Source organism: Glycine max, chromosome 12, assembly GCF_000004515.6.
Source record: "Glycine max cultivar Williams 82 chromosome 12, Glycine_max_v4.0, whole genome shotgun sequence".
NCBI lineage: Eukaryota > Viridiplantae > Streptophyta > Magnoliopsida > Fabales > Fabaceae > Glycine > Glycine max.
In genome coordinates, this window is record NC_038248.2 from 24,237,711 (window position 1) to 24,249,148 (window position 11,438).

The window sequence follows — 11,438 nt, forward strand, 5'->3', positions numbered from 1 at the left end:
AGTTTGAAAGTGATTTTTTTAGTCTCTATACTTTATATTTTAATTCTATTTTAGTCCTTATCATTAAAATATGAGTAATATTATCAATTATAATTAACTACAAAAATATTAACAAGTAATTCGTAACTAATTTATCATAAGATAATTTTTAATAAAAAAATATTTGATAATTTATAACTAATTTGTAGTTAATTATTTTTATATTTTATTTTTGTACTAAGGACTAAAAGGTAATTAAAATACAAATTATAGGAACTAAAAATATCACTTTTAAAATTATAGGGACGAATAAAGAATTAAAATACAAACTATAAGAATTAAAAATAACAGTATTAAACTATAGGAACTAAAAAAGAATTAAAATGTAAATTATAGGTAGGAACTACATGAATCACTTTCAAACTATAGGGTATATAAAGATAAGAATGAATAAATAGGGACCAAGTAATTTAACCTTTTTTTTTGTTTTCTTAATATTTTTCAATGTTGCCCCCTAACAAAAGTTTCTTTTTTGACTTCTGTTGAATTGTTTTATGTTTACCAGGATGAATTTCATGCTGATTAAAGTTCATGAATTCACGTTGGTAACTTTGCAGGAAAGTTTGTCAATGCGTTCTGTGGCAACAAGCTGAGAAATTGTTCTTGAAGTTGGCCTATTGAGAATCTCTGTGGCATTTTTGGGACCACTGAAATGAGATTTTTTGAGTTATAATGGTGGAGTAGGTGCTCGAGTGTGATACATGTTGGATAATTACCGTACACTATACCTTGGCATTCATGCAACTCTTAATGGATGAAAATGAATGGTTCTTCTTCTGGGTTTTCTTGGCAGAAGATTTTCAGTTCTAGGAGCTTAAATTTTTTTGGAGGCTTTGATAGGTACTCACAAAGGCACCACAAAATTCTAGCTTCAAAAACCAAAGAGACAGGGTTATGTTGTGTTTGCTCAAGGTGACGAGCAGAAAAACCTTGGTGGTCTTTCTGGTGTATGTGAGGATAAAGTAGGGGCTAAACTTGACACCCTTTTGTTTGTGCTATAGAATGGGTGATATTAGCTTGAGGCTATGGTTGGATAAACCCGAACGATCAGTGAATGTCTCTGAATGCTTGCACATATTTAGGGAAATAGTAGAAATTGTTCATGTGGCTCATTCTCAAGGAATTGTTGTTCATAATGTGAGGCCCTCCTGCTTTGTCATGTCATCTTTCAACCATGTCTCGTTTATTGAGTCAGCAACTTGTTCCGATTCTGGCTCAGATACTTTAGAAGAAGCTGTTGAGATCAAAACTCCAACACCTACTCCTAGCTATGATATGCATCAACAGAGATGTTTAGGAAGTGAAGATTTTGTGCCTGTCAAGACTTCAACAGCTTCTTTGACAGACTCTAGTTGCATGTTGTCAAGTTTGGTGTTTGTGGCACCTGCATCATTAATAGATGATACAGAAGAAAATAAAATGAAAAACAGAAGAAAGGATGAGGAAGTTGCAGTAAAGAAGCAATCATTTTCAACAAAACAGGTACTGCAGATGGAGGCGAGTTGGTATACTAGTCCTGAAGAGTTTGCTGGTGCTTCACCTTCCTGTGCTTCAGACGTTTACCGGTTGGGAGTTCTTCTTTTTGAGGTTCACAACAGAAATATACAAACCATGTTTATGTTGTTAGATTTTAGTTGGTTGCTTTTGATCTGATTTTTCTTCTTTTCCATGTTATTCCAATGGAATTGTAAAGTTTTCACAGATCCTTTGTTCCTATTTGCTTTTTCAATTTAAGCTAACTTGAGAATTCTACTTGTGATCAGCTATTTTGTCCACTCATCTCAAGAGAAGAAAAGAGCAGAACCATGTCCGGCCTAAGACATAGAGTTCTTCCTCCACAGTTACTTTTAAAATGGCCTAAAGAAGCTTCATTTTGCTTGTGGTTATTACATCCTGAGCCTAATAGTCGTCCAACAATAGGGTAAATTTTCTTCATCACATGCCTTTTACATATCAAATATCCAAATTGTTTGCAAATGTTTGAATTACCTGCCACTTGTATGCATTGTTTTCTTTTTCCCTTCCGTTATCCATTTCCTTAACTTTTGATTGGAAGGTTGAAATTAAGCGAATTGGATAATAATTTTGAATAAATTAAGATCCTTAAGATGGTTTTTCACATAAACCAAGACTGCATTTAGGTCTTGAGATTGTTTATTGTTTAAGGTTTGTGATCTGCATTTCTCCTTGATGGACTTCACATGGAGTTTGTCTTTTAGATGTTAGATCACGGATAAAAGAAGTGCAACCAAACACACGTGGAGAAAAGAATATAGAGATAGAATAGGAAACAAAATAGAAAAGAGTATCTGATTTTGCATAATTCAAGATGACATGCAATCAATCAAATAGCATGCAGTGCAAAGCACATCGCCCTTAAAATGCATAGAGACATGATTGTGCTGCAGTGAAGTACGAGTAATCTCAATCAAATGATAACTTTCATCCTTAGCAATTCCAACTGAGTGATATTTCAACAATTTTTGTTATTATTTAATTGTGTTGCAGGCAGTTGTTGCAGAGTGAGTTTCTTAATGAACCAAGAGATGATATAGAAAACTGTGAGGCAGCGGTAGAAGTTAGAGAAAGGATAGATGATCAGGAGTTGTTGCAAGAATTCCTTTCATTAATTCAACAGAAAAAAGAGGAAGCTGCTGAGAAGTTACAGCATACTATCTCATTTCTGTGTTCAGATATTGAAGAAGCGACTAAGCAGAAAACTCTATTTAATGAGATAACTGGCACTGGACTAGATGATTGTACCACATCGACTTTCCCGTCCATTACAGTTGTCGATAATGAGGAATCTGCTTGTCTAGGGACCAGAAAACGGGTCAGAACTATTCCGTGTGTTGATGACACTGAAGGGATTGATAATAACATGAGTGATGATCAGAAAAATGACAGGAGTATTCTTTCAAAAACTCCACGGTTTTTGAATAATTTACAGAAACTAGAGTCAGCATACTTTTTGACACGATGCAAATCAGCCTATTCCTCAGGGAAACTTGCGGTTCAACATTCACCTATTGGTACTGATGAAAGGAGTTGTGTCAATAAAGTAGCATTAAAAGAGAAGTTCAGGGAGGGAAAAAGTCCTTGGACAAATCCTTTCCTTGAGGGTTTGAGCAAGTACCTATCTTTCAGTAAGTTAAAGGTTAAGGCTGACCTGAAACAAGGGGATCTTTTGCAGTCTTCCAACCTGGTATGCTCACTCAGTTTTGATCGCGATGCAGAATATTTTGCTACTGCAGGAGTAAACAAGAAGATTAAAGTTTTTGAATGTAACACTACCATAAATGAGGATCGTGATATCCACTATCCAGTAGTTGAGATGGTTAGCCGGTCAACATTGAGTAGTACATGTTGGAATACTTACATCAAAAGTCAAATTGCTTCAAGTAACTTTGAAGGTGTTGTACAGGTAGGCCTACGCATAAGAAATTATTTGATGATTTGGGTCATTCTGGTCCCTATCAATTTCCACATGACACATAGTCAAGCTTTATTAATTCTTTCTCATAAATTAAAAATTCGGCAGCTACTGTCACGTAGAGATTAGCCAAGACCATGGCTATGTGATGGTTTTGAACTATGTAATAATTTATTGTCAACAGTTTGTCGTCTATGATTTCCATACCATTAATTGAACCTTACCATTTTTCTTGTTTCAGTTATGGGATGTGACAAGAAGTCACGTGCAGTCTGAAATGAGGGAGCATGAGCAAAGGGTATGGTCTATTGATTTCTCATCAGCGGATCCGACGTTGTTAGCAAGTGGGAGTGATGACGGTTCTGTCAAGCTATGGAATATCAATCAGGCAATCAGACCAAACATTCTTTTGTATGTTTTGTGTTTAATTCTAGATGTATGATGGGTTGTTTCCCTCACATGTGCTGTTACTGCAGGGAATTAGTGTTGGTACCATCAAAACAAAGGCAAATGTGTGTTGTGTTCAGTTTCCCCTTGAATTTGCTCATTCCCTTGCATTTGGTTCGGCAGATCATCGGATATATTACTATGATCTTCGCAACCTGAAAGTGCCTCTTTGTACATTGGTTGGACACGATAAGACAGTGAGCTACATCAAGTTTGTAGACACCATGAGCCTAGTCTCTGCATCCACAGATAACACTTTGAAGCTTTGGGATTTGTCCTTGTGTGCTTCTCGAGTTATAGACTCACCAATTCAATCATTCACTGGTCATATGAATGTTAAGGTATATTTGTTGACAAGAATTTGTCTCTTCTCTGGAAAATGAAGAAGCTTTGAAAAAATATTTTAAGGAATGGTATTACTAGGAATAAAGATTATGGCTCTTTGTTGGTATATTGGCCAAAACATTCTTTAGAATGACTCTCAATAGAAGGGATGGATGATATTGGTGATTAGTGATTGGCGGTATTGGCCAAAGTCACATTCCACCATTAAGTGCGAGTAGGTATATAAGGTGACAACCTCCTGTAAACTATAGTAAATGTATCCAAACTCCTGTAGTTATTAAATTTCTTCTTCCGCAACCTAGTAGTTGAGGCAGGTGATCTGAGATTTTTCAACACCCTCTTGCTTGACCAAATATGATAGAAATTGTGGAAATGGTGGAGATCCCAACCACAAATCATGGAAGCAATGAAAATGTACTATAGGCTTTGATACCACCACATCAGACCAATTGGCCAAACTCCTAAAAGTTGGCTCAAAAGAGGAGGATTTTCTAGTCTTATAAGGGGTATTTTTTACTGCATTCCCAAATAATGTGGGACATCTTAACACACACCCTTCATGCTTAGGATCTAACATTTGGTGTGTGAATTTTGCAAGATTGTCTGCTTTGATGCATAATGGCTTTGTCACGGTTTTGTCCTTTAAAAGGTTCCTTGATGTGTTAAGGGAGAAAGGTGTTTATAAACCATCCTTGGTCTCGACTACTAAGCGATGTAGGACTTTTTGGCATACTCTAACAAAAGGTTATAGAACAATTTAGAGAATAATTTGACTGATTAAAAATCAATTGAATGAGCAATCATATAGAAGTATTGAAATTTAAAGGCAACGATGGAGAGGTGAAGTTTGATCAATGTCAATAGACTTGTTGGAGTACAGGTGTGAAATGAAGTTTCATATTGAGTAAGAATGAGAAGGTTGAGCACCATATATGTGAAAATAAGACTCATAAAATTGAACCTTAAGATTTTGGGTTAAGGTGGTGTTAGGTTCACTTACATGGTTTGCTTGGTAATCCATTGGTGTAAATCTCCTCGATGTTTACCTCTTTGGGTTTCCCAAACAACTTGTATCAGAGTCAGTGGTTCGACGCGATGTTTGATTTAGACAAGTATAATGGAGTTAGCGATGGATCCATGGATATAGGAATCCCTTGTATCGAAAGTCTTCTTAATGGGTGAGTCCATGCATGGAGGCTAGGCAACAGGTCTCGTAGACATTGCGGCAGTGCAAGGTACTAGAGAATGTTGGCAGCAATAACTAGATGAGCTGGAGCAGCCACGGTTAAGCTCTAAGGGCTACCACTAGGTACTCATGGATTGAAAATGACTTCCACTCGAGGGGGAAGCTACCATGTGGAAGAGACTTACATTTGAGGGGGAGATTGTTGAAGTATAAGTGTAAAATGAGGTCCCACATCGGGTAGGAATAGGAAGGTTGAAAAGTAAGGATAGGACCCATAAACTTTATCCTTAAGATTTTGGATTAAGGTGTGATGTTAGACTCACTTATATTAGTAACCCTTTGGTGTAAATATCCTCGGTGTTTATCCCCTCAGATTTCTCAACAAGATAATACCTTAAAGCCATTGGTTGTTAGCGAGAATGGTATGATCTAGTGTTTTGGGGAATAATAATTTTGAGAAAAGGAAGGATTACTAGTTAAATGATTACAAACACCATAATCCAAAATCCAATAGGTGTAGAATGAGACAAACCATAGTAAACTACAATGGCTAAGGAAGAAGCTTGCTAGGATGCTTTAAGTTGAAGGTATCCTTTATTGTACCATGCTCGTGAATATTTGTTGGCATCATTTTAATTTTTTTTACCTCAGCAAATTGTTAACCAAACCTCTTGTGCCCACATACCTTGGCAAAATGGTTTTGCCAAGAGGAAAATCATCACTTTGTTGAAACAACTCCTACCATACTACTTCATTGCAATGTTCCTCTTCAATTTTGGAGTAGTTCTCTTCTTTTAGGGTGTTAATTGACCATTCACATGCCTTCCTTCATCCTTTAGGACAAATTCCTCATTCTTTATTGTTCCCTCACGAAGAACTCTACTTTGTTCCTCTTCTAATCTTCAATTGTACATACTTTGTCTGAGACATCACTTCAAGTAAAGACAAACATTTTGCTAAATCTCTCATGCATTTTTCTTGGCTACTCATGTCTTCAAAAAGATTATCGTTTTTATTCTCTAACACTTATAGTGTGTGTTGATGACCTTCCCATATAGCTTTTATCATAGAATTTCAGAGCTTGAGGTAAAAGAAAGCATTAAGGAGGATGACTATGGAAGCAATTTACTAGCTACAACAGATGGAGCAATATCATAAGAATAAAAAAGGCTTACATAACATATGGTCTTCATTGATTTGGAAAAGACATACAATTGGGTGCTAAGAGAGGTATTATGGAATTCCCTAGAGACAAAAGGTGTGTATTTCCTATATTCAAGCAATGAAGGATATCTATGAGTAGGCTACGACTAGTGAGTATCCGAGTGGGCGAGGAGAGGTCACAACATATTTTCCTATAATTATAGGATAGCATCAAGAGTTAAGTCTAAACACCTATCTTTGTACTTTGGTCTTGGATGTGATTATTTAGCATATACAAGTGTTGGTGCCATGATGCATGCATTATGGTGATAATCTAATCCTATAGTTGGTGAGTCAAGAGGAAATAGGCGGGAAGTTAGACATGTGGAGACAAGACTTGGAAGCACACGACTTTTTTTTCAAGTAGAAGTAAGACAACATATGGAATGTAAATTTAGCAGACGATGCATCAATCCTAAATCCTAACTTAGAGGTGTAAGTGACTATTAGAAATGGATTATACCTAACTCAACCTCAAAAGTTAACTTTTGGAAGAGGATTGCTTAAGTATTATAAGGAATATTTTGTCCAAATTCCCAGGAAAAGTGGGAGATCTTATTCTTAAGTCTTAACACATTCCTTGTGCCTAAGACTAAACATCAAGAATGTCAAGTTTGCATGACTAGACATTTGCATGTGGCCTAACATTAAAACTAGATAAACTAAAGTCTACCATATTAGAAATGCACCAGGCCTAACTGAACCAAAAATCAGCTAGGTCAAGGGGGAAGAGTACCCAAGTGTTATTAACAGTATTCTGGCCAAGTGACTTCTTAAGACAACATTATGGTGTAATTTGATCCATGTAGCCGACTTACACAGTCAGAATAACACTTGGTTGTTTTAATTCCTCAAATGGGATGGTTTTTTGTTCTTTAATATCAGTTTCTATCTTCAGTAACGGAGTAAAAATAATCTTGTAACATGAATAATGACATTATAACCGAGAAGTTCCTAAGAACTTGTTTTGACAATGACAGAAAAAAAATGATGATTAACTAAATTAGCTTCCATCTTTATGAATAATACAGCCTCTGGAGGTTATAACTTTTAGACCATGATCTGCTTTAATAATTTTGGGTGTGATTTTCCTTAGTTTTTCTCCACCTCTATTTATTGGGCTATTCTCAACTCTTCTTGTTGAGGCTTCTATTGGTCTTTTCCTCATATGACCAAACCATTATGAATACATTCATTCTTGGTCTTTGATCTTATATTTTTGTATTTGTCAATGGTGTAGCTCGTTTTGTTGTGGTGTTTTGAGATCCATATATTGTTCAAAATTAATTGTTGACCCTGCAAGTAGGTGACTATGTAGTGAAAGTACAAGCACTATATGCAAAATTTGGGCCATTTGTAATTAATTACTGCAAATTTTATATATGGTATTTAAATTTCTGCGGCAATATGATGATGCACCTTCCTTTTGTTGCAGAATTTCGTGGGGTTGTCTGTATCTGATGGTTACATTGCTACTGGTTCAGAGACAAACGAGGCATTTCATTTTTCCTCTCTCGTTGATTTATTAATTATCATTGATCTATAATTGCTACTGAGTTCCTTTCATTTGATTTTTCTAAATGTTACACTAGAAGAATATTGCTTTTGCATACCTTTTTGATAGATTCTATTATAGATCAAGTTGTTGAAATATAGGAATTGTTTGCATGAGAAGAGAAAAGAGAATATATTTAAGTAATTCCACAAGTTAGTACTACGAGTACTACTGTTCTTATATGGTTTGAACCACTAACCTTATACTTCTATCTATACTGTAGCTTTCGACTAACACACCCAAACCTCATGCATTTTTTTTCATGAATTGAACTTCATTAATTAAGATCTTATTCTATGTTAATTAGGTGTTCATATACCACAAGGCTTTTCCCATGCCAGCATTATCTTTCAAATTTTACAGTAGTGACCCTCTTTTTGGGAATGAAGAGGATGATTCTACACAGTTCATCACTTCTGTTTGTTGGCGCGGTCAGTCCTCCACCTTACTTGCTGCAAATTCCACAGGAAATGTCAAAATTCTGGAGATGACTTGAGTTGGCCTTTAGTTGGGAATAAAGATACAATTCTTTGGTACACAAGGTTAAAGAATCATGTTAATGGTTAGCTTTTTGTTTCCAAAAAAAGCTATGGAGAAGTGTATACAAATTCCATGATTACTACTTGTGACAAAATTTTACATTAGATCACAGAAGAAGCAGTGAGAGAAAAAAGTGAGATTGATCTCTTCAAGAATGTTTTATAGATAAAATTCTATATTAGAAGAAAAGGAAAGTGAAAATAAATATTAGATTGTCTTATAAAATAGTGGGACAGAGGAAGAGAGCGGGGCAGAGAAAAGACAGAGAAAGTGCATAGTTTTGTCTTTGAATATTTTGTATTTAGGGAAAAAATTAAGTTGTTCCGGGCTTTCCCATAGTAACAAGAAAATAAGATTTTGTTCTTTCCTTTCTTACTTGTCTTGCCACTCTTTTTGAAAATAAGATTTTGTTCTTTCCTGTTTTATTAGAAATGTCAATAGGAGAATTTGAACTTGTGACCTCTCCCTCCTTCTCCCTTCACCCTTAAGTTTCCATTTTCAACCACTAAACCAACTTTATATTTTGTGTATGGTTACATTTCTTATTTTTATGCGAATTACATGGATCCTCAAGTCTTACCAATAAAATAAAACAAAGATTATATCCTTGTTTTTAACCAATTATAATCTCAACTTTTAATTCAACCCAAAAAAATAACTACCTATTATCCTCTAAAAAGAATATATCAAATAGTTAATAGAAAATATTTTTATACTAAAAAGAAAAAAAAGGTGTCATAGGTCTTATAAGTGAATTAAATGCTTCTGAACAAATATTTTTAGGACACATTATATAATTGAAAGTATCATTTCAAAATACTCTTTCCCTTCCAAGTGTTGTATTTGGGGAAAATAATTGTCCCAAAATATTATCGTATTTGATTTTTCAATGTATATTAATTGTTTTATTTTTACTAATCTCCATAATAAATGTCAATTTTTTTCTTAATTTTATCCTTATTATTTTATTTGAAATTTTATGTTATCATTTTATGCAATTTGAAAATCTTCTTATCTTTTTTTACTATTTGAAAAATTCCTCTTGTCAAATTTATCATTCTTACATGCACATGATAGTTAACTCGTCAATTGACATCGTCACATCGTTCCTTAAGGTTATAAATCATTTGAATTATATCAATTTTATAATTGTTTATTGAATTATTTTTATTTTTTAAAATTATATGACCTAATTTAATTGAAATTTCAAATATATATGATTAGTTTTAAATAAAAGATATGATTTATATCATGTTTCGTACTTCTGCAAGTGAGAGATGTATATATCCAAGTTATCCTTGTATAAAGAGAAAATTAAATGTTTAGGAAAATTATAAAAAAACAATTTATATTTTTTGTTTTAAAATAATATTATTAATAAAGTATTTAAATATCAAAAATGATTTTAAACAATATAATTCTAATCATTTTTTCATTTAATTTTTCTTTTTTGAAGAAAAAAATGAAAATTTTGTGTTTAAACAATATGAGTAAAAACACCAAACCTTTATCATTTTCTTATAATACAAAATTTAAAAATTATTATCCTACATTTTAAGAAAATAAGTTATTAGAAATAAATTCAAATGTAAAAAATATTAAATGTGTCCTCTTATGTCATTTGACATTTATTAGTTAATTTTACCAAACACTTTCAATTAGTTTTACCAAACATAGTCTTATTTTCCATAAGACACTTCAAGTAACTTATCAAAATAAGATACTTGAGGTAACTTACGGGAAAAAAGAAACTACTTGAATAAGCTCATGTACCAAACAAGCTCATTTTGATCAAAGTAGCTTATAAGATAGTCAAAGGAGCTTATAAGCTCTTCAAAGACCTTACCAAACATAACCTATAAAAAAATATTGTAAAACAAGAGAAAGAAAAAGAAAAAGAAAAATCTACTTTGTACAAGGATGCATTCCTTGCTAGGTATTTTTAAGTTGTTATCACGATAAGTCCATATACATTGATGTAAATCCTCACTTTATTTGAGATACTATTGTTGTTAGTCAAGTTGGGGAAAAGATACCATGCATTCAAGAATCTTGCAAATACGCCTCCTAAGCCACTTCAAAGTTGGTTGGTCTTTAAGACACTTAAGCACCCCTTAAAGCCTTATATGACAATAGGTAGTGATTTTGAGTACCCTCCACATTTGCTCACCATGTAAATATATTCTCTTATCTTTTTCTTTTTTGTTTTTCTTTTTTTTCTTTGTGCTTTTGTGATTTATTTCGTTGTTGATTCCTTTTGTTTGGGATAACTATATATGTGTGATTTGTTAATTGTTTGCAGGTGTGTGCCACTTGAGCACTTTCTCATGTCCCTTTAGTGTGATTTTGAGGTTGTTCATGTGTGGTTTAAGGTTTGTGTGTTGTTTTGGTATTTCTGAGAATCATGAAGTAGTTAAGCCTACACTACGCGTTTAGTGAGTTCATGAAGTTTCGAGTTTGTGTTCTTTGCATTCATCATGTTTTTCATGTTTCTCACCATCCTCTTCTTGCATTCAACCAAATATGGGAATTTTCATGATTGTCTAGTACCCGCTAAGTGGACACTTCTTTCTTCTATTGGGTTAAGTTGTTATGGGCTAAGCATGTCATGTTTCACTAAGCCCAGACTTTCCTTTGACTTGTTTTTATTTTTATTTGGGCTTAGTACAAATGTGACATCCTGAAAATTT

General features: G+C 33.8%; 1 protein-coding gene across 3 annotated transcripts; it reads left to right on the top strand.

Annotated features, from left to right (window-relative positions):
• Nucleotides 1-481: 481 nt before the first annotated feature.
• On the top strand, nucleotides 482-9,185 carry LOC100813635 (protein SPA1-RELATED 3). 3 transcript variants are annotated; one of them, XM_003541110.5, is made up of 7 exons: nucleotides 482-1,626; nucleotides 1,803-1,960; nucleotides 2,548-3,463; nucleotides 3,714-3,860; nucleotides 3,949-4,260; nucleotides 8,089-8,148; nucleotides 8,516-9,185. In XM_003541110.5, exons 1-7 carry the CDS (start codon nucleotides 1,042-1,044, stop codon nucleotides 8,702-8,704), a joined length of 2,367 nt encoding a protein of 788 aa, XP_003541158.1. In that variant the 5' UTR covers nucleotides 482-1,041; the 3' UTR covers nucleotides 8,705-9,185. The 3 variants fall into 3 exon arrangements, with proteins under 3 accessions (XP_003541158.1, XP_014620421.1, XP_025980432.1); XM_026124647.2 differs by having other exon boundaries at nucleotides 1,472-1,604; nucleotides 8,516-9,148; XM_014764935.3 differs by lacking the exon at nucleotides 3,949-4,260 and having other exon boundaries at nucleotides 3,714-3,883.
• Nucleotides 9,186-11,438: the final 2,253 nt, after the last annotated feature.

Bases quoted from the DNA above. Each gene is read 5' to 3' on its own strand.
- LOC100813635 (XM_003541110.5), top strand. From the start codon at position 1,042: ATGGGTGATATTAGCTTGAGGCTATGGTTGGATAAACCCGAACGATCA. The intron at 1,627-1,802 runs GTTCACAACAGA...ACTTGTGATCAG, and splicing joins TGGGAGTTCTTCTTTTTGAG to CTATTTTGTCCACTCATCTC. The intron at 8,149-8,515 runs GCATTTCATTTT...TATGTTAATTAG, and splicing joins CTGGTTCAGAGACAAACGAG to GTGTTCATATACCACAAGGC.